The sequence below is a fragment of the Embiotoca jacksoni genome, unplaced genomic scaffold, assembly GCF_022577435.1.
Source record: "Embiotoca jacksoni isolate LCO1_2020_lvr unplaced genomic scaffold, fEmbJac1.0.p SCAF_10, whole genome shotgun sequence".
Taxonomy (NCBI): domain Eukaryota; kingdom Metazoa; phylum Chordata; class Actinopteri; family Embiotocidae; genus Embiotoca; species Embiotoca jacksoni.
Window position 1 is genome coordinate 18,940,878 of NW_027185230.1, and position 23,597 is coordinate 18,964,474.

General features: G+C 42.3%; 3 protein-coding genes across 3 annotated transcripts; 2 read left to right on the forward strand and 1 right to left on the reverse strand.

Moving 5' to 3' along the window:
- Positions 1-438: 438 nt before the first annotated feature.
- Positions 439-8,746, reverse strand: bspry (B-box and SPRY domain containing). Its single transcript, XM_069172011.1, has 6 exons — positions 8,261-8,746; positions 7,586-7,684; positions 6,276-6,506; positions 6,101-6,126; positions 5,841-5,965; positions 439-5,592 (listed from the first exon to the last, which is right to left on the reverse strand). The coding sequence occupies exons 1-6, from the start codon at positions 8,744-8,746 to the stop codon at positions 5,057-5,059; spliced, it is 1,503 nt and encodes a 500-aa protein (XP_069028112.1). The 3' UTR covers positions 439-5,056.
- A 2,861-nt stretch (positions 8,747-11,607) lies between these two features.
- Positions 11,608-15,447, forward strand: zmynd19 (zinc finger, MYND-type containing 19). The gene is made up of 6 exons (XM_069160082.1): positions 11,608-11,877; positions 13,536-13,595; positions 13,696-13,802; positions 14,404-14,544; positions 14,959-15,139; positions 15,278-15,447. The coding sequence occupies exons 1-6, from the start codon at positions 11,827-11,829 to the stop codon at positions 15,419-15,421; spliced, it is 684 nt and encodes a 227-aa protein (XP_069016183.1). The 5' UTR covers positions 11,608-11,826; the 3' UTR covers positions 15,422-15,447.
- Positions 15,448-19,610: 4,163 nt separating this feature from the next.
- Positions 19,611-21,895, forward strand: tmem141 (transmembrane protein 141). The gene is made up of 5 exons (XM_069160096.1): positions 19,611-19,761; positions 19,949-20,015; positions 20,717-20,800; positions 20,881-20,994; positions 21,571-21,895. Exons 1-5 carry the CDS (start codon positions 19,708-19,710, stop codon positions 21,630-21,632), a joined length of 381 nt encoding a protein of 126 aa, XP_069016197.1. The 5' UTR covers positions 19,611-19,707; the 3' UTR covers positions 21,633-21,895.
- Positions 21,896-23,597: the final 1,702 nt, after the last annotated feature.

The following is a 23,597-nucleotide window of genomic DNA, read 5'->3' on the forward strand; positions in this document are numbered from 1 at the left end:
AAATTTAAGTTTGTGGCTTTCATTTATAGTTTCCGAATTCGACCTCATGCCAGAAAGGAAACTCGAGTGAAACCGGTGTATTTTTTCACTCATTTTAAAGTTTCGTTTGAATATGAGAAACTTCCTGAAATGGACAAATGTCCTGCAGGGGGAGTTTCCCTTTTCTTGAAGAAATTGTATTTGATTGATTCCTGTTCTGGTTTTGTACCCTCATGGTTGAAATGCACTTGTTGCAAGTCGCTTTGGATAAAAGCGTCAGCTAAATGAAATGAAGTGTGACATCACTGCCCTCTGGTGGTCTTCAGCCAAAATGTCTGATAAATAGCAGAACTCAGCTTATCAGCACCGGACAAACATCTTAGGAAAGGAAATTACAAAATAATAACATATATATATATATATATATATATATAATATAAGAAATTGCATACTCCAGTGTCAGAAAATAAATTTGTAAGAACAACTTTACTATAACGTACAAAATTACAAAACAAAAGAAATTACAACATGATTTGAGAGTATTTTTGAAGCGTCTCTTTGCACATTATTTCTGGATCAACCAGCGTAACTCTTGTTTCCTACAGAAGCTTCATTCTGCTGATCAAACCGATCATACAGTCATATTACAAACAAACCACTCGCAATAAAAAAAAACTTATTTTCAGTCAAGTTAGTTCCTATTTTAGCACAACTGTTAAGATATAATTAGTAGATAAATGTAAAGCTAATTAATCACTAAAAACGGGAAACAGAAAGAAGAATCAGCAGCGACCGCAGCAAGATGATGGAGGAGCTCATCTTCACTTGATCATATTATGATCATCATTATGGTCTGTCAGTGGAGTACGGTGATATTATGGTCTGTCAGTGGAGTACGGTGATATTATGGTCTGTCAGTGTAGTACGGTGATATTATGGTCTGTCAGTGGAGTACGGTGATATTATGGTCTGTCAGTGGAGTACGGTGATATTATGGTCTGTCAGTGTAGTACGGTGATATTATGGTCTGTCAGTGGAGTACGGTAATATTATGGTCTGTCAGTGGAGTACGGTGATATTATGGTCTGTCAGTGGAGTACGGTGATATTATGGTCTGTCAGTGGAGTACGGTGATATTATGGTCTGTCAGTGGAGTACGGTAATATTATGGTCTGTCAGTGGAGTACGGTGATATTATGGTCTGTCAGTGGAGTACGGTGATATTATGGTCTGTCAGTGGAGTACGGTGATATTATGGTCTGTCAGTGTAATACGGTGATATTATGGTCTGTCAGTGGAGTACGGTGATATTATGGTCTGTCAGTGGAGTACGGTGATATTATGGTCTGTCAGTGGAGTACGGTGATATTATGGTCTGTTAGTCATATTATGGTCTGTCAGTGGAGTACGGTGATATTATGGTCTGTCAGTGGAGTACGGTGATATTATGGTCTGTCAGTGTAGTACGGTGATATTATGGTCTGTCAGTGGAGTACGGTGATATTATGGTCTGTCAGTGGAGTACGGTGATATTATGGTCTGTCAGTGGAGTACGGTGATATTATGGTCTGTCAGTGGAGTACGGTGATATTATGGTCTGTCAGTGTAGTACGGTGATATTATGGTCTGTTAGTCATATTATGGTCTGTCAGTGTAGTACGGTGATATTATGGTCTGTTAGTGGAGTACGGTGATATTATGGTCTGTCAGTGTAGTACGGTGATATTATGGTCTGTTAGTCATATTATGGTCTGTCAGTGTAGTACGGTGATATTATGGTCTGTCAGTGGAGTACGGTGATATTATGGTCTGTCAGTCATATTATGGTCTGTCAGTGTAGTACGGTGATATTATGGTCTGTCAGTGGAGTACGGTGATATTATGGTCTGTCAGTGGAGTACGGTGATATAATGGTCTGTTAGTCATATTATGGTCTGTCAGTGTAGTACGGTGATATTATGGTCTGTTAGTCATATTATGGTCTGTAAGTGTAGTACGGTGATATTATGGTCTGTCAGTGGAGTACGGTGATATTATGGTCTGTCAGTGGAGTACGGTGATATTATGGTCTGTCAGTGGAGTACGGTAATATTATGGTCTGTCAGTGGAGTACGGTGATATTATGGTCTGTCAGTGGAGTACGGTGATATTATGGTCTGTCAGTGTAGTACGGTGATATTATGGTCTGTTAGTCATATTATGGTCTGTCAGTGGAGTACGGTGATATTATGGTCTGTCAGTGGAGTACGGTGATATTATGGTCTGTCAGTGGAGTACGGTGATATTATGGTCTGTTAGTCATATTATGGTCTGTCAGTGTAGTACGGTGATATTATGGTCTGTCAGTGGAGTACGGTGATATTATGGTCTGTCAGTGGAGTACGGTGATATTATGGTCTGTTAGTGGAGTACGGTGATATTATGGTCTGTCAGTGTAGTACGGTGATATTATGGTCTGTTAGTCATATTATGGTCTGTCAGTGTAGTACGGTGATATTATGGTCTGTCAGTGGAGTACGGTGATATTATGGTCTGTCAGTCATATTATGGTCTGTCAGTGTAGTACGGTGATATTATGGTCTGTCAGTGTAATACGGTGATATTATGGTCTGTCAGTGGAGTACGGTGATATTATGGTCTGTCAGTGGAGTACGGTGATATTATGGTCTGTTAGTCATATTATGGTCTGTCAGTGTAGTACGGTGATATTATGGTCTGTTAGTCATATTATGGTCTGTAAGTGTAGTACGGTGATATTATGGTCTGTCAGTGGAGTACGGTGATATTATGGTCTGTCAGTGGAGTACGGTGATATTATGGTCTGTCAGTGGAGTACGGTGATATTATGGTCTGTCAGTGGAGTACGGTGATATTATGGTCTGTCAGTGGAGTACGGTGATATTATGGTCTGTTAGTCATATTATGGTCTGTCAGTGGAGTACGGTGATATTATGGTCTGTCAGTGGAGTACGGTAATATTATGGTCTGTCAGTGGAGTACGGTAATATTATGGTCTGTCAGTGGAGTATGGTGATATTATGGTCTGTCAGTGGAGTACGGTGATATTATGGTCTGTCAGTGGAGTACGGTGATATTATGGTCTGTTAGTCATATTATGGTCTGTCAGTGTAGTACGGTGATATTATGGTCTGTCAGTCATATTATGGTCTGTCAGTGTAGTACGGTGATATTATGGTCTGTCAGTGTAGTACGGTGATATTATGGTCTGTCAGTGGAGTACGGTGATATTATGGTCTGTTAGTCATATTATGGTCTGTCAGTGGAGTACGGTGATATTATGGTCTGTTAGTCATATTATGGTCTGTCAGTGTAGTACGGTGATATTATGGTCTGTCAGTCATATTATGGTCTGTCAGTGTAGTACGGTGATATTATGGTCTGTCAGTGTAATACGGTGATATTATGGTCTGTCAATGTAGTACGGTGATATTATGGTCTGTCAGTGGAGTACGGTGATATTATGGTCTGTTAGTCATATTATGGTCTGTCAGTGTAGTACGGTGATATTATGGTCTGTTAGTCATATTATGGTCTGTAAGTGTAGTACGGTGATATTATGGTCTGTCAGTCATATTATGGTCTGTCAGTGTAGTACGGTGATATTATGGTCTGTCAGTGTAATACGGTGATATTATGGTCTGTCAGTGTAGTACGGTGATATTATGGTCTGTCAGTGGAGTACGGTAATATTATGGTCTGTCAGTCATATTATGGTCTGTCAGTGTAGTACGGCGATATTATGGTCTGTCAGTGTAGTACGGTGATATTATGGTCTGTCAGTGATATTATGGTCTGTCAGTGTAGTACGGTGATATTATGGTCTGTTAGTCATATTATGGTCTGTCAGTGTAGTACGGTGATATTATGGTCTGTCAGTCATATTATGGTCTGTCAGTGTAGTACGGTGATATTATGGTCTGTCAGTGTAATACGGTGATATTATGGTCTGTCAGTGTAGTACGGTGATATTATGGTCTGTCAGTGGAGTACGGTGATATTATGGTCTGTCAGTGTAGTACGGTGATATTATGGTCTGTCAGTCATATTATGGTCTGTCAGTGTAGTACGGCGATATTATGGTCTGTCAGTCATATTATGGTCTGTCAGTGTAGTACGGCGATATTATGGTCTGTCAGTCATATTATGGTCTGTCAGTGTAGTACGGCGATATTATGGTCTGTCAGTGTAGTACGGCGATATTATGGTCTGTCAGTGTAGTACGGCGATATTATGGTCTGTCAGTGTAGTACGGTGATATTATGGTCTGTCAGTCATATTATGGTCTGTCAGTGTAGTACGGTGATATTATGGTCTGTCAGTGTAGTACGGTGATATTATGGTCTGTCAGTCATATTATGGTCTGTCAGTGTAGTACGGTGATATTATGGTCTGTCAGTCATATTATGGTCTGTCAGTGTAGTACGGTGATATTGTGGTCTGTCAGTCATATTATGGTCTGTCAGTGTAGTACGGTGATATTATGGTCTGTCAGTCATATTATGGTCTGTCAGTGTAGTACGGTGATATTATGGTCTGTCAGTGTAGTACGGTGATATTATGGTCTGTCAGTGTAGTACGGCGATATTATGGTCTGTCAGTCATATTATGGTCTGTCAGTGTAGTACGGCGATATTATGGTCTGTCAGTGTAGTACGGCGATATTATGGTCTGTCAGTCATATTATGGTCTGTCAGTGTAGTACGGCGATATTATGGTCTGTCAGTGTAGTACGGCGATATTATGGTCTGTCAGTGTAGTACGGTGATATTATGGTCTGTCAGTCATATTATGGTCTGTCAGTGTAGTACGGTGATATTATGGTCTGTCAGTGTAGTACGGTGATATTATGGTCTGTCAGTCATATTATGGTCTGTCAGTGTAGTACGGCGATATTATGGTCTGTCAATGTAGTACGGCGATATTATGGTCTGTCAGTGTAGTACGGTGATATTATGGTCTGTCAGTCATATTATGGTCTGTCAGTGTAGTATGGTGATATTATGGTCTGTCAGTCATATTATGGTCTGTCAGTGTAGTACGGTGATATTATGGTCTGTCAGTGTAGTACGGTGATACTCTGATCAGTCACAGCGAACGCCGGCAGCAGCGGGGCACTGAACTGCTCCGTGACCGAGTACAGAACGGCACTGGAGTCCGGCTCGTAAAACATGAGCGTCTGACTCGGCCAGTCGAGCAGCAGGCCGATCCTCTGGGGTCTCCTCACCACCTGCAGGGGCACCTTTTTCCCAGCGTGGCAGAAGGAGTAGTCTCCGTCGTAGCGGGACAGCACCCAGGAGCGACTGTTGTAGCCCAGTCGGGCCTCGTTCCCAGAGCCTCGGCGCTCCATGGAGGCGTAGCAGACCCCGACCTTAAAGGCGCCACTCTGGCCGACGTCCACCACCCAGCTGTGGGTGCCTGAGGACATGGACAGAGAGCCGAGGGCGTTGGGCCAGCAGTCAAATCGCGATGGGGTGGAGGGGGGAGGATGGCGGGGTTTTTTGTGGAGGAAGGTCAAAGTGCAGAGGTCGTCAGAGAGGGACAGGAGAGGGCTCACCGTCTGCTCGTCAAACTTTAGATGAGATGATCCATAAGCTGTGAGCAGAAGCAGAAGGATGGATCACAATTTGAGACATTTTAAAGTGCAGTACTTGAAAATCATTTTGTAATTTTCACGTTTCATTTTACTCCCACTTTTAGATCAATCGATGATTTACAAATCTCCTGGTTTCTGGTTTGAAAGTACGCCGTGTCCTGCCACCAGTGTATCCAACAGATTTCTATGATCCAGCTGAATGTTGACATGAAGCTACAGGATGAGAAATAGAAATGAATCTGCTCACCGTTCGGCCCCAGCAGCAGCGCAGCAGCCCACAGACCTCGTAGCAGCTTGCTGTCGCTGCAGCCCCGGTTCAGGTTGAGCTGGACTGTATCGCAGGGCTCCCCGACCCCTTCTGCTTCCTCCACCCTGACACACACACACACACACACACACACACACACACACACACACACACACACACACACACACACACACAGAAGAAATGTGACACTAGCAAGAAAAAATAAATATCCAGAAACATGTCGTGATAAAAGAAATTACCTCTCAGCTATATCCTGGACGTTGGTCTGAAAGACGAGACAGGAAGCAAGATTACGCTCAGTAATTTATGCCTATTATCAGGATGCTGTTATTTGAACTTCCTCTGTATCTGAAATCTTCCCCACCACCGTCCTCCATCATCCCCCTTCCTGCCCGAGCTCTCCCCATCTCTCACCACCAGCTGTGCGTCCGGAGTGTGCGTCAGGGTGTGAACCAAGCGGGAGCGTGTTTGCGACAGATTGGCCACAGCTCGGCTCCAGTGGGCTCTCTGGGTGAGGAGGCACTGCTCCACCCGCTCCTCCTCTCGCTGCACCTCCTCCAGGAGCCGCTGCTCCTCCTCCTCCAGGGCTTCACGCGCAGCGCTGGCCTGAGCCAGCACCTGCTCTCTCGCCCGGCTCGCAGCCGCCTGAGGACAGAGATCAATACAGTATCGTTATTGTTGTAATTAACAGGTTAGCTGAAACTTTTTATTTTAGTTTCTGGAGCCTTCATGTAATGTGAAATCTACAAAAACAAACAACATATGGCATGTTTATGATCCCATATGTTTTCAAATCTGGGACATTTTATTGTAGGCATGTTTTCCTCTCACTGAATTTATGTGTTGTTATGACTTATCTATTGTATTTATTATTATTTTGTATTTTTGTATTGATTTGAATATGACTTTAACCTTTTACTACAACTATAATTATTATTACTTATCTATTTTAAGTACTATTCTTATCTTAAATATTATTGCTCAATATTTTCTCCTATTCTCTCTCTTTTTTTCCCCCCCCTCATTGCAGTCTTTAAATGTTGTAATCCTGTGACACACTTTGCTTATAATATAATACATTTGTCAAGGATGAGGAGCTCTCAATTTATTTATCATAATTATACGTTATTGTAATCATTCGAGGGAATGAAGATACATCAGCTACCAACCTGCTAATATTTTGAATAATTTAGACTCATGCACATGAGGGAATGTGAATGTGAAATCCCATTATTTTATTAATAAACATGTGAAGTGTTTTTTAGTATACGGGGATGATTTTTTTTCCCCACAATTTTCTCTGGTAGATGACACAAAAACATTGTTTTACATGCAAAAAGGTGCTCAGAAGATGATTCTAATAATCAATGAGTTGATGAATTTTTTTTAAAAAAGTCAAACATTTACTGCTTATCTTCTTAGATGGATAGATTTTGCTCTATTTCACATCATTGTTAATCAAAGACCTTTGGGTTTGACGATTTTGAAGATGCCATCTTGGGCTCAGAGAATTCACAAGTGGTGTTTTGACTTTGTAATATACTAAACTGTCTAGTACGTAAACCCAACTCCACCAAGAACATGTGACTTCTTTGTCAAATAAAAGAGCCAGTCAGCATCAAGACACTGGACTTGTGAAACAGGCTCTCAGTGCTGAGTTGGGCTGTTTGATCATCAGTGTGAGACCGAGTGGGAGGAGAGATCAGTGGTGCAGCATTTCTCACCTGAAGATCCTGCTCTTTGGCGGTCAGTGTCTGGTCAATGAACCTTTCAATCCTCAGTGCCTGCAGCTGCATTTTCTCACACACATCCACCAGCTGGTTCTGGTGCGGGAAAAACAAACAAACAGACACACACATTGTGTTTTTTTGAGTATAGCACATCACAACACCTGAACATCTCCAGCTGGAAACACAACAAGAAAATCCTGTCTTCCCAAATACCATGGAGAGGAATCAGCCAGGAAAGCAACACGCAAAATGTGGCACACCCAAAAAATAATGATGTCACAACAATTAACCTGCAAAACAAGTGGACATAGTTTTTGTATGTTATCACTGAGTCCTCATGGCCTCATAAAACTGCCATCACTCAGTAACAGTGACTGGTTAAAATATGACATGCACATTCTTCAAATAAAGGATGACTTATTTTGAGTTAAAACGAGTAATAAATAATTCTATGGGCGAAATAAAAAAAGTTATTCTAGTGATAAGTAACCTGCAGGTGTTCTTAGAAAAAAGATCAAAGTAGACCCACTTGTTTTAGCCTATTTCCAAAAGTTGAAAATGTTTACACATCAGCCTATATATTATGTCACAGATAATTTAATACAATTGTACAGACTGAGACAGTTGTTGCACGTGCACACAGCAGGCCTGTGACCGGCTCCAACTCACCCTGACTGCGGTAACTCTGGTGGCCACAGGGGTCACGGTGTGTCCGTGGCAGGAGCCCACGATGGCGCAGTGGGAGCAGATGAGTTTCTTCTCGGTGCCACAGAACCAGTCCAGCTCAGACTCGTGCTCCACACAGAGCTCGCACTCCCCAGAGAAGATCCCGGACTCGGTGTCGGAGGTGGTCGCGGTCGGTGAAGCCGCTCCGCCGCCGGTGCAGGTGCCTCTCGGCGGCGCGGTGTCCCCTTTCTGCTGCGGCTTCATACCACCAGCAAACACGGAGAAAATAGGCTGGTCGTAGTCCATGTTCCTGGTTTTCTCAGCGTTTAAAGACACCTCTGTGTACGGGCATGTTAAATCGCACGTTTGGAGCTCCTCGGTCATGGCGGGATGGCGCGGCAGGTGCACCGGCAGCGCTTTGAGCTGGAGGCGCTGAGCGCAGTAACTCAGGTGTAACAGGTGAGCGGAACACGGAAGTAACACGGACATCAGAGGTCAGAGTTGGAAGGAAAGGTTGGTTTCTGCCCTGCTTGTTTTTGGTGACTGATATGGGCGTCAGCTGATAACCGCCCATTAAAGTTGTAAGTAATGAGCTTAAACATGCGAACAGACCGACAGCCCACCTCCAGGATATGAGAGGCTGCTGGTAAGAAACCACCAACCAAGCTGTCACACAGCTTCTCTCATCGACCCTTTTCTCTCCCTGACTGTCATGACTGCTCACAGATTAAAGCATAAACATTTAAAACTCATAAAGGACGACTTGAACCTGCATTTTATGAGCTTTTTTAGGACTTCTCAAACATTTAGACATCTTATTTCATAATTTAGCTGCAAACAAAACACCATTAGAAATGCTGAAATTGATCTTTATCACTATTAAATTTGCTTCTTAACTTCAGATAGGCTAAAACTTTTCACATGCAAAACAAAATGTGTAATTCCTTATTTTGTTTGGTTTATGCTAACAACAGGTTTTCTTATATGATATGATTATATCATCAGTACGATCCACAATTATATAACTATCACCCATAAAGTGATAAGAAACTCTCGTGCTCCTGATTCAAGCTTTTCCTCTGCTAAGGGGAAATTAATATAGATATTTGGATGTTTTATTTGCCGTATAACGTGATATTCAAACATATAAATATTTTTAATCTGTACATGTCATGTATATTATTGAGCAGAGCATGATTAATAATGTTCAGGGAGGATAGAAGTGATACATACTGAGTTTCATCCCACTGTGTGAGCATATTAAGGGATCACACCTGCAGCCACGCCTCAGGGACAGCTCTGTTTAGCAATACTGAGCAACAGCCAACGTCTGGAAAAGCCCTTTATTCCACAGAGAAAACAACCTCCAGGAAAACCAAACGTATATTATGAAAGATGCCATAACAAACAGCCAAGCCCATCAAATTAAAATGCCACTGCAGTCTGGAGGTGCTGTCAAGTACAGCATCCCAAGATTACATGTTTTAATATCTAAAAGAATAATCTAATGGTAAATCAGTAGAGCTTTTTACAGAGCAATAATTCCATTAAAAAAAAAAAAATAGAAGCCAGAGATATGTTTAACAATTTCTGTGCGGTGAGACACTGGAAAAATAAATTAATTTAATAAGATAAATTCATGTAAATTTATTATAACTACTTTATGCTGCTTTTAAAAGTGCAGGCATACCAATATTAAAGGTTTCCCCTGAACACCTTTGAAACATCTTGAGGGTGGGATTTGGTCCAAGCACCAACAACATTAGAACCCTATTCTATTATTTATTTTTTATATTCTTCTTTTTGTAGTTATTAAACCATAGCAGTTCAAAGGTGAAATTTTAATGTTAGGTCATGGAAAATAAAACAAAGACAAAAAAAACTCATCCTGTATAACAACTGAATCTGATGATTGTTTCATTTCAAACCTTTTTCCTTCTTTCTTTCCTACTTAAAATGAGCTAAGTTTATTATTTATAAGAAAGAGGAAGATAAGTGTAACATTATCTGATGCATTACTATAGATGTGTAATGAATTACTATTAACCGTAAGACATCTTTTCCAGTATATTTAATAAATTGGAGTTGAGTGAATTTTAAAGTAGCAGTTGAAGCTTTAACTGTATTATGGGAAATTAACATCTTAAATTGTAACTGAAGATCTGTAAAAATCTACATTAATCTTCTTAAATTATTATTAAACACTTCTATTTACAATGTTCCCATTTTCTTTTGAACCTTTTTTCCAACTTTAGTCTACAGGTCCACCTGAAGTTCCCAAGCTGTCAGGTCTGATGTTTCTGTAATGCAGCTCCTGGCCTGCAGAGGGCGCTGACTCCCTTCACTAACTGAACATGAAGTCAACGTCACCAGGTCAGGACAGGACAGTGTTCAGTGATTGATGCTCATGATTTGGCTCCCTTGATAATGAATCATCTTTAAAGGCTCCACATTCCTGTTCTTCTTCTGCACATTTCCAGTTCAGTTATTGAAGCTTATTTTTTATTCCGTCTGGGCATCGACTCACTCATTTCTATTTGCAGGAATTCCTCTGAAAAAGGACTCAATGCCTCCATATCCAGGAGTTAAAAGGCCTCGTGGAGCCTCGATGGCTCGAATACTGCCATTAGTGTGCCGAGATTAATTGCTGCCACGTTACATACATAAATAAAAGTTAGTAATGTGCCGCGGCTGTGATCGACTACGTTACTACTGCAGTTTTATGTGGAAGAAAACTCACATAAAACTTTACGTTTGCGGTGCAGAAAAGGCAAAAAGCAAAAATCCCATATGACTGAAAAAGGACAGAAATGCAGCTATCGTGAGATATTTCAAGAATCAGACTTCAAAAGTTGTTCTTTGACTTTTAAGTTAAGGAAATAAAAAAGGTAAATAGGCATTAACATCTGAAATTAAATGTTTGTGTTTGCTGCGTGAGTTTTATTTACTTATTTTTTTTTACTTAAAATTAACAAAGTATGTACATTTTTCCAACTTTTTTGTCTGATGTCATTTTTCAATTATTGTTGTTATTGTTGTTGTTGTTGTTGTTTTGTAGCTCATGTAGACACGATGTCCGCCGTCCCTTTGAAAACAAACGCGACCTCCACCACCGGAGCCATCTCACCCAGTCGTCAAACATTTCGCGCGAAAACGGCTGGAAGTGGTCACGAGCGTGCCGATGACGTTTCAACCGAATTCAGGCGGTCGCTAACGGTCGTCGTTTCCTATTGGGTCAGCCCGATCTGACGCGTCGCGTCGGAGGAACGTAACGTCACGTTTGATTGGGCGAGCTGATAACCCCGCCCCCTCCCCCCCACCACCACCCCTCCAACTGGCAGCTTCGCTCGGCTTTCTGCGCCAGCGGCGGTGTGACCGAGGCTGCTGCCGGAGAGATCCGGAGTCAGGGCAAACACTGAGCCATCCTCCCCCCCCCCCCCATCCCCAAAAAACTGGCATCGCAGCGGGGCTGACGGGGCTGCCCCGACGACGTTGAAAGCCCGAGTTACGGTTTAGGTCGGATCCCCGCGCCTCCTCTCCGTGTCACCGCCGCCACCCGTCTTCCTGTGATGTCGGACTTCAAGCTCGGGATCGTGCGGCTCGGCCGTGTGGCCGGGAAGGTGAGCTGGATCCCGGGGCTGCCATGTGCGGCCGGCCGGCCGGCCGGTCGGCCGGGGGAGGGAGGGAGGGCCCGCGGGGATCACAAAAGGCGCCCGGGAAAACACACACACACGGTCAAGCGGGTGATTCGTCGGTGCTCGTCTGCCGTTTCAATGATTACGAAGCCGACGCGGGAGTTAGTTTGTCTTTCCCGTTTTTTCTTTCAGCCGCGTTTGAGCGGATTGGAGAAGCCGGCCGCGTCGAGCCGTCGAGCCGCGGCGCCGCTCCGCAGCTCCGCTTCCTCAGGCTAACTGCTAACGTAGCAGGGTTAGCTGCTGGCTAACATTTAGCGGTGAACCCGAGTGTCGGAGGAAAACACGCGGGTCTTTGTGTGTCGTGAAGACGGTGGAGCAGAACATAACGTGTTTATACTCATATTTATACATTTTATTTTTCGACGGTTCGTCTTATCACCGAGCAGGCGGCGGCACGGTTAGCAGCACGCTAGCCGCGTTATTCGGATTACACCGCTGACAGGAAGCCATTACCTCCGTCAACCGAGTCTTTTGTGCGACGTGACAAAGCACCGGGAGCACGAGCCTCGGCAGCCCGGGGGGGGTGGGGTGGGGGGGGGGGCCTGGAGGTGGAAGCGTTATGATAACGGCTCCGTTACCGACGTGACGTTAAACTACGGCTGGCCGTTGGTGAGGAAGACGATCGCCTCCGCCGCTGGTGTCACTCAGGGTTGTGATGAGTGACAGCCCACCTGCTGAGTGACAGGAGCTCGCGGGGGTCAGCAGTCAACACGTGTAACATACATGGCGCGCGCGCACACACACACCGAAAGTGTCACGTTGCGTGTTTTCGACCTTTTGGCACGTGGACGCCGCCGGACGTCGTCGCGTGGAGCTTCTGTGTCGCTACCTTGTCACGCGCATCTCTTTCTTCGGAGCACCTCCTACTTCCGGAGGTCTCAGGTCGCTCTGGACTGCATCAAGTTGTTGTTGTTGTTGTTGTTGTTGTTGTTGTGGTCAGTGTGGGGAAAAAAAACCGAGTTTGATTTGGTTGTAAATGTTATTTTCTTCATGACGTGATGAAATATGTTGCTGCTGCCACGTGCAGGACACATTCCTCATAACTGTTTACTATTTGTGATTGTTTTGGCCTCTGCAAATACATTATTTATTTATTTATTTTTTAAACTGGCTGCATGAAGCACTTAAATTGTGCATTAATACAAACTTAAGTCATCTTTGAACATGATTAAGATCTCGGTCAATAGTTTGCCTCGATCCTTGGAAACTAAACTTTAAACTTCTGGATAGTGTTTATAAATGTATAATCATCCTTTTGATAGACAAGTTGACACCTGCAAAGTATCAATAATTAAACATTTATGTAAAAGTCTTGTTATTTTATTAAATATGATTTATTGCAGCAGAAACTTTCACAACTCTCATCAACTATCTGAATACCCAAAGGAAATCGTTTTAAATGCATCTAATCAGTCCTGAGCCGGCAGATTAGTCAAGGCTTTGTAAACGCTCCCAGGAAATTATGGTTTTAAAAAGTCTGTGTTTTGCTGCTAAAGCTGGCCATGAAAAGTAGAAAGAGTTTTGCCTCTTGAAAGTTTCAGGCTTTAACATGAAAAATGAACTTTTCTCGTTTCCCTTTTCAGACAAAATACACACTGATTGACGAGCAGGACATACCGCTGGTGGAAAACTATGCCTTTGAGGTAAATCGTTTATTATTATTCATGCTTGCGTTTACCACAATCTTAATACTCAGTGCAAAGACACACGAGCCAACGTAAACAAACATTTGTCACGTTGCAGGCGCGTATGGAGGTAGACGCAGACGGCAACGGAGCCAAGATCTTCGCTTACGCTTTCGACATCGGTAAAGGCCGCTGGGCAGGACGGCCGTTACACGAGCTGCTCTGGTATGTCATTTGTTTACTGTATTAAGTGTGCGACTAACTGTTGTTGTTTTTTTTCTTTTTAATGGAGAATCTCTTCTGGAAGATTCCTCTTATTGTGACCAACTTAGAAGTTATGAATAAGACAAACTCCTGGATACAGATGCGTTTTGCTTCAACTGCCTGATGAAGAGTAATTAAAATTGCAAGATTGCATTGTAGGCCACTTTGCAGCTGTCGGTTGAAACCCGCCGGCCTCCCGGTGGTCCACCAGGTGCATCCTGGGTACTCTGTAGTTGGCCAGAGATGATCCTCCTGCAGGCATCGGTGAAGCTTTACTGTGCCGTGCAGCTCACGCCTTTTGAGTCGGCACTTGTTTTGTTATCGATCTTCCACGTAGTGATCATCACCCTATAAATGGTGCCCTGATCTACACAGCAATGATTGTGTGCTGCTTAATATTTTCCTGAGTTGGACAAAAGATTTGAGACACTTCATATTTCTGCTCTTTGTACAGGAGGTTAAATGTTTCTCAGATAAACGGCCAAGTAACAAGTCCTGATTCCCTCGTCTTCAATGAGCTTGGTTTTTCTCTGGTAGCTGACTGGCTGTCTGTTTTTCTCAGGGAGAAGCACAGAGGAGGCATCGCTCCCAGTTTTCAAGTCATCCACATCAACTCTGTGACGGTGGACAACCGGCTAGACAACCTGCGACTGGTGCCGGTGGGCTGGAGCCCCAAACCGGAGGAGATTTCCAGCAAGCAGAGGTGAGAGCACATCTGTACTGTGCTAAAGGCTGAATTAAGATTATGAAGCTCTGAAGGGTCAAAAGTTCTGACTTTCAGTTTTTGGCTTCATATGTTGTGGGTTTTTTTTTCCCCTTTTATGCTTGTTGGCTTTTTTTTTTTTTTTTTTTTTTTTACTCTGTCACATAAAACTTATAAAAAGATGTTATTAAGTTGAAAAACATTACCAGCGTCAGCTGACCCTTGAATAGTATTTGAAGTAATCAGTAGAGGTTACGAACGGACATTTTGCTTCTAGGTACAGTTTGAAAATACATCTTTGTTTGTCATGTTTATTTTGAACATGTGAGATGTGCCTAATATCTCCCCCCCCCCCCCCCCTCCCCTTCTCCCTCCCCCTCCCCCTCCCCCACCGATATCCTCCTGCCTGTGCAGAGAGCAGTCTCTGTACTGGCTGGCCATCCAGCAGGTACCGGCCGACCCGGTGGAGGAGCAGTACCTGGAGCTGAGCCGTACACGCTACTACAACGCCAACGGGGAGCTGGTGGAGGAGGAGGAGTGCTCCTGCACATACTACGAGTGTCACTACCCTCCCTGTTCACTCATCGAGAGGAGGGTACGTACAGCAACGGGCACTTTTTAAAAAAAAATTTTTTTTTATTTTTAAGAAACATGATTTCAAATAGAGATTTTTCCCACAAAAGCATTGGACGCACCCTCAGATGAGATGATGTTGTCCCTCGTCTCTCCACAGCTGCGGGAGTTCAACATCTGCGGCCGCTGCCAGGTGGCGCGTTACTGCGGCTCCCAGTGCCAGCAGCGGGACTGGCCCGCCCACAAGAAGCAGTGTCGCGAGCGCAAGCGGGTGCTCGCCCTGGAGTCGGAGCCCGAACGATGATCTGCCCTCATCCTCGACGGGGAGCGGACGAGGGGGGGGGCAGGGGGGGGGCGGGGGGGAGGAGGGTGTTGGGGGGGGGGGGGGGGGGGGAGGCAGGGTTTGACTTGCAGGAGGGGAAATCGGGGATGAAGTGCAAACTGGGTGAAATTTGCTGACGAGAGACTTTAACGACGGAGGACAATGCTGATTGGTTGGTGGACTGATGGAGTTCAGGGGGTGAGAAGATGGAGGAGGGGAAGGAGAAAAAAGCAAAAAGACATCTGCTACTTCCCAGAACTGTTAATTCTCCATAGCTTGCTTTTCATGTGGATGACGGGGGGGGGAAGTTTTTTTTTGTTTTTATTTGTTTGTTTGTTTGTTGTTGTCTTTATTTTTTTCTCGAGGAGGGAGAACCTCGAGCTCTACCTGCTGCTATGGTTTTTGTATGTGCGGAAAAGGGGGGGGGGGGGGGGAGTTGTCTTGTTGACGAACTGGACGAGCTTCTTTTGGACCACGGTCGAATACGGACGGTTTATCGTCATACACTTTTGTTCCTTCGCCCAGCTGCTGGGTGTCACAACGGGGGACCTACACGGCGCTGCAGCACCCGTCGCTCAGCTGGTACATCGGGACACGGACCTTTTCACTGTATCGCGCCCTCTCTGACCTCTCGTGCACACGGCTGCTGCGTTCACGGTCATCGACACCTTCATCCGCCTCCCTGTCTGTCGTATTCCCCACGCAGCCAACTCACAGCTGATAGAGTTCACTGATTGAATCACACTACCAGTATTGAGTGTGTGTGTGTGTGTGTGTGTGTGTGTGTGTGTGTGTGTGTGTGTGTGTGTGTGTGTGTGTGTGTGTGTGTGTGTGTGCGTGTGTGTGTGTGTGTGCGTGTGTGTGCGTGTGTGTGCGCTGCCAATATGTACTGAAGGACATTGAAATGGTCAACGTGGCTCATGGGTTGGGTCAATGTATGTGTCTGCTCTTCTTAAAGGGGCCATATTACACAGTTTTAAATGTCCTATTTAATCATAAATTGGTGGTTTAAAAAATATTTTCACTGTTCTATGATAAAATAGCTGCCAAATAAAGGCTTAATTTTTTACTAGACGTTTTCTTGACCCGTTGATTTTAATTTTTTTTTCCAGTTAAATCAGTTCTGTCAGACCTGCTTTGTTTACGGTTTTAATCAACCGAAGTAGCTGCATTTATCACATTTTTTTAAGTATCTCCAAATTCTGCGGTTATCTTTAAAAAGCCTTGTACTGACGTTGTTACGACGACGGGCCTTTTTTTTTTTTTTTTTAATTTTCCAGAATAAGAAACTGCTTTCTTGTGGTCACAACTTTTATTTCATGTTCTCACGACAAAGTGTCTCAAAGTCAAACAGATGGAAATGAAATGTCTGAATTATTTCTACCAAAGTCTGACCTCCTGTAGCTCGGCACTCCTCCTATCAGCTGGTTCAAATCCCTCCAGTCAGTCTCAGTTTGCTGGTTTTTAAAAACAGACACGAGACTTTTTCAAACGGTATTTTTGCATCTGCAGGGTTTCGGTGGTGTACATGTGTGCGTCGGTCGGGGAGCGGCTCCTGCTCCGTTTTTTTTTCTTGCGTGAGAGTATTGCGCTATTTTTTTGAAGAAATTCTATCAATGGAGTTCTATTTATTTAAAACCTTTTGATTGTGAAACATGTTTTTCTTTTTTTTTCCTTTTTTTTTTTTGTCCTGGTGATATTTGAAGGCAAATATAAAGAAAAGTTGTCATTGTGGGACTTTTTTTTTTTCTTTCTGTCGCATCCTTTGGGGCGGGGAGGGGAGGGAGGGGAGGGGAGGGGGACTGAGCATTTTTTTCCCTGTTACTTTATTTTTTATTTTATTTTTTCCTTCCTGATTCTGAATGATTGAACGAGCGAGTTCCTCCTCGCTGTCGCCCTTCCATGAAATTACTGCACACCTTCACTGTCACTAAAAGCTTCCACGTGAGAGATGTCTGGGAGTGTAAAACTTGAATTACCCCCCTCCCCCCCTCCACCTCCCTCTCCCACACAAACACCTTTTGGTGAATTTTATTTTGGAGGGTGGTTTTATGAACTCAACCATTTCCTGGTTTTGTTTTGGAAGACACGACAGTCTTGAGTAAAATTGTTACGTGTCAACTTTTATCCTCAACCGCCTTCCTTCCTTCCTTGTGTTCAACGCACACCTGCTTAATGTGTCCTCTCGTGTCTTAGGTGAGGAGTCCAGATGCTTGATGAGCATGTATTTCACACATTTACATGCAACTTGTTGATTGTTTTCTTTTGTGTGTGTGTGTGTGTGTGTGTGTGTGTCTGTGTATGCGTGTGCGTGTGCGTGAACAGGTTTTCAACACTGCACTAAAACCCGGCTCCCATGTAAGCGTACTTGTCCGATATGGGTTGAAGGGGAGGGCTGTGATTTGGACAGAGTGTACAGCTTGTGTCTGAAATCTTGTTTTTTTTTTCGTTGTTTTTTTTTGTAAGAATATTAAGCATTAATCATCTAGAAATAAAGAGCTACAATATGTGAATGGAAGTACAGTTGGGGATAACTGACAGTTGCTTTTCCAATGTAAAATGATAAATAAATAAAATGAACCTCATTTGGTGGCTCAGTGTGAGTGTGGCTGTTAAATTTACTTATAATGTAGTGAAACAGCACCAAAACAACTTCAGTTTAAAGCCACTAGAAAGTGACACGATTATAAAACAGCAGATTGGAAGTTGGCCACTCGTGTGCTAAGATTTAAAAACGCATTGAGTTTAAACCCCTTCTGAGGAATTTAAAATGTCATAAAGAAAACAAACCAGAGGAGGAAGATTTCTTTATTTTGGATTATGAGAAGGTTTAACTTTCAGTGACCTCTTAGGCTTTTTTCTACGCCCTTTATTTTGCCTTTTGTAGTTAAATAATTAGTCAATGAGGAAATTAAACTGCAGAGATTTTAAATGAGTAAATCCATCAAGCCAAAAAAAATAAATTCACCATTTCCAGTTTAACACATTGAAATATTTGCTGCTTTTCTCTCATATAATTGTAGGTTGTTGTTGTTGTTTTGTTTTTTTACCCACAACTCAAGTAAAATAAACAAAATACTCCAGTGAAGTTTTAACTCATCTTGCCTGACAGGAAAACGTGTAAATGTGTCACCGCCGCCGTCACACTGAAAAACTCGTTGTTCAACTGTTTTTTTAATTTTTTTTTTATCACTTGCATCCTGAAGTCGGTTCTTTCTTCTTTCCTGTCTAACGAGTAACAGATGTCCGGCTGCTTTCTGGAAACTTTATCCTCCGTGTTGTTACTCGTGTCTCGGCAGTAGTTGGATTCTCTCCATCCGTCTCTTCTTCTTCATCCTCAGCAGAACCCGTCACTTCTTCTTTCAGGTCGCTGCGGGGTCAGAGTTCAACCGACGGGTCGGAGAGGTCGAACTGAAACCCGATGCTGACGCTTCACCAGAAAATGTATACACTAATCTAGTTTATGGCTTTTCAAGTAGCATTTTTTCCCCCATGGTTGGAGGAAGAATGACTTTAATTTCTGATGATTTATTATCCTTCACAGTAACTTTAATAGGCAAGACCAGTGGTTCCCAACTCGTGGTCATTACTCCATAAAGGGTCCAAAGTCAAAAGTCCAAGGGGTCTTGGATGGATATTTCTGCATCGCACACTTAATTTTTTTTTTTTTTTTTTTTTTTTAGCTTTTCCTTTTAAACTTTATGTTTGTTTTTATGAATGTTTTTCTAAGTTTTCTTCTTTTCCTGCACACCTAAATTTTGGTGTTAGCCATATTGGTCTGAAATACGTCTTTACTTTTATTTTTGTACGGCTTCAAGACAAAACAAATTAACACAAAATATAACGGTACACAAACAAAAGGTTGGCAGTGTTTTGTTATTTGTTTATTTCATTTTATTTTATTTTTCATTAGGTTTCCTCAATGTTTGTTGTTTTCTTAGATGCCTATATAACTCACAAATATTTTAACATTTAATATCTCCACCAGGTCAATCTGTTTTATTAGTTCATGGTATACTGTGTGTTCTTGTATTTTGTTTTCTGTGCAAATGATCTCCAAAACTCTTCATCCTGATTTTTGTTTTAGTGGCGAGTAGCTGCAGTACCACTTTCCTTCCTCTAGACGTCGCTAGTGTTTTTTTTTTTTACAGACAGCTGTTCGTGTCTTCTGCATTTGTTGGTCTTCAACGAGGAAGTTTCTTAACCGTACAGAGCAGTTATGTACACAGTGTTGTCTTACACATAAAACAATAACCTCCAGCTTCATCATGGTCAACATCGGTCTCACTAAAGTGGACGACGCGCTGGCAGCGAAACACCCGGTGGGCTTCTTCTTCTTCTTCTTCTTGTTTCCTGTGCAGCCTGCAGATCTCTGCAGGACGCTGACTTTGAAATAAAACCTCCACTAATCATCTGTTGCACATAATGTCAGCTTTGTAATGTGCTGGAAGATTACAGAGAAGTGTTTTGACAGGTGTTTTTATGGGTCGTCTTGTCTTTGTCTTTCAGGGGCTGCAGAGTTACACCGCGTGTCAGTCTCACGCCTTCATGAAGGGGATGGGCACTTTCATACTTGGTAATGTTTATTTTCCCACAACAACAACAACAACAAAATACAGTATCTTGTCATTTATTATTGTATTATCATTACTTAATTAACTAACTTTTTTTTTTTTAAATGCCTTGAAGTTTCTATTTTCACTTTTTGTGATAATTATTCTTTATTTTTTCAAGTCTAAATCAGTCACTGAACTAACATCTAAAAGTTTACTGAAATGAATGCCCACATTTCTATTAGCAAATACAGAAGTCCAATTAAACTACAGACAAACCAAAGTTGAACCACAGGAGGGCGCTGTCTTCTTTCAATGTTTCCATGACCACACTGATTATTATTGTATTACTATAACGGATAAATATACAACCTTTTTATTTCCGTTTTAATGAGATGCATGTCAGAAAGTGATTTATGAGTTTACATATCACACCAACTTCTCTGATCGCTGATGATTTTTCATAGAAATCTGAAACTAAGAATAAGAAATGTCCCATATTTTTGGCCACATGGTGTTGACTGCTTCTGATTCATGTTGTTGTTTTGATTTCTGACTAAATTATCAGAGTCTACTGCAGCAGCAGCAGTCCTCACCTGTCAATCAAAAGCCTCATGGGAATCTCTGCACAACTTTCCCGTTTCAAGAAGAAACAACAAGAGAACTTGATGAATGATAAATAAAACATAGCAGCTATAAATGTGGAGCTGTGTTGCTTTTCTAGGTGCTGTAGGTTTATTTTCCATCCAGAAGGCTCTACAGAGGAAGCTGCCGTACCCGCTTCAATGGAACTTCCTCATTTCAATAGGTGAGTGAAACGTGGGCTTTGAATTGATATAAAAAATAAAAAGCGCCGTCTCGCCTGTAAGCTGCCTCCTGTCCTCTCAGTGGCGTCGTCGGTGGGCAGTTATGCAGTGACTCGCTGGGAAACGCAGAAGTGCTCGGACCTCTGGTTGCTGCTCGAAACGGGCAAAGTCCCGGACAGGTCGCCGCCACCACCAGGTGAGGACAGTGTGGGGATGCAAACCTGCTCTTGTTTCCTGTCATTGGGCCAAACTTTCATAAAAATGATGAAATGTGAATATTCTGCGGTTGGAAAATCTTCTTCAGTCACGTTAACAGGTGCAGCAACACTGTTTTATTTAAGTAAATTCATTTTAGGTCGTCTATTCTCGACAGTACTGTACTAGTAAATATTGTACTTTTTACTCCCCTGTGTTCATTTCACATTTATAGTTCATAGTTATAACACAGAACAATATTTAAATGTAAAATATATACGTTTGCTTGTTATAATGGATTGTTGTTGTTTGTTTTATTAAAATGCTGCTCTCATGCAGCATATCTGTCAGTAAGGCAATATTTCAATGATTTATAGTTGATAAATATATCACTTTATATTTCACTGTTTTCCATGAGTACTTTTACTTTTGATTATTGAAGTAAATTTTGCTTACAGTACTCGTGTACTTTTACTTAAGATAAATTGTGGTATTTGTATTTTGGTGGGAGACTGACGGCTTAAACGACGACAGCTTTTGTATTTCATGTTTCTCTTTCTCTGTATTTGTGTTTCAGCACCTCAAGCAGAAGAATCAAAAGGACCTGGAAAGACTCAATATGGTGACGTGATGGATTAAACATAGTTTCAAACTAACTTGTGTATCACTGAATATAAAGACTTTAAATATAATAATAATTTAATGATAAAAGGTGCTCAGCGTGAAAAAGTGCTTTCTTTATTTACGTGATTTTCGTTTTTCGATGTCAGAGTTTGAGGAGCTTTTGAATTTCATAACAGTATTAACGTGCGGATAAAAAGATGGGTTTCCTAAATCGCAGGTCAGGAATTATTTGGGGTTTTGAGTAGGAGGCAGCTGTTAAGCTTGTGATCCCGTATTATTATCTGGATATGTTGGTTTGTCATCCAACAGAATCAACGCTGCCAAAAGCAGTCGCTAGATTCTATTTCCTTTTTATTTTTTTTAAATTATTTTAAAAAAGTATACAGAAAAATAACAGAAATACATGAGTATACTGTTTACAAAAGAATGCGGCGTAATATATTTGGTCAATAATAATAATAATAACAACAAAGTACAAAGAAGAAAAACGCTGTTCTTCCTCCCCTCGTCTGCAGATGTCCACATATTTTAGTTTTTGACATAACAGAGGAGGAAATATCAGTTACATACTATGAAGGAGAATAAATAGTGAGCAGCTCTTGGAGTGGACCAGATGTTCCAACTCACATTACAGTGTCACTATTAAAATTAGTGTCACGGTATCAAATATATAGGAACTATATCCCCTGTTCAAAAGAGCTACAGGAATCGAAACGCATCTTTTCTGTTCTTTAAATCTGTGGCAAAAAGCCCGGCGCCTGCACGTTGAACGTCCGAGTCAGCAGAAATATAAGCACCCAAAATTAAAACAAAATATAGATTTGAGCAAAGCAGTATATTTCCACACAGTTCCTACGAGCTACGTAACACAGATGCTAATCTTGCATCAGCCAGATTCAACTTTATTACCAATGTGAACGGCTGCGAAACCTGCAAAGAGACCAAATAGAACCAAAACGATGCGCAGAATAACAGATGTCATCAATTTATGTGATTTCAGCTTGTTGAATATTTAAGAGGCCAAACTGATTTAAAAGCTCCTGAGAACATGAATTATTTATTGATTCACCGCAATCTATGATGGACGTGTAAATAAGATCTTTTATTTTGAATCAAGGAGTGAATCTCTTAATATTTTGCCAGTGCAGAATATGAACAAGAAAATCCTGCTTTTTCCAACAACACTCTTGGTTTTTTTTTGGTTTTTTTTAGCATATTCTGACTTGTTTGTACAATGAGATGTTAGTAACATGAATTCTGCACCATGCGGTGCAGCTCTTTGAAACAATAAGAGTCTTTCAGGGGCTCTTTAACACCTTGAGTGAGTGACTTAGACCAAAGTCTAAGTCTGTGATTGCAACAGAACCGGCCAAAGAGCTGAAAACACAAACTCACACCAGTGGATTGTAAAGCAAGTTGGACTTTGATAGTGAAGGAAATCTGAATAAGGAAAAAGGTTTTGGCTTTGGTTTAATATTCCCTTCTTTCCTCCCCATCTGTGTTCAGCCTGAATCCACCCCCACTCTTAATTCCTCGCTCGTCCTCCCACTGTAATTCAAATCTGATTTAACGCCTCCAACATTTGAAGGTTTTTTTTTTTTTGAAAACGGGCTTCATTGAATTGGATAAGCTCTCAAATCCTTTGTCACATGCACACTGATACCGCCGAAGGGGAAGACGGAGAGCAAACGGGAGATAATGAAGTCTGAGTGTGTTACATGACCGGCCGGCGGAGCGGAGGATCAACAAACACACATCGGCATGGCGGGCCGGCCTTTTGGCACGCTTGGCGACCACTGGCATGGTTTACAAAGCCTGCAGAGTGTGTGTCCGTGTGTGTGTCCGTGTGTGCGTGTGTGTGTGTGTGTGTGTGTTTTGTGCAGCAGCAGTGATGCATGTGCATCGCTGCGTTGTTCCGACCCCGCGAGTCGGACGATGACGGAGAGCCGAGCGGACGGCGGACGGCGTGAGGAGCGTCTC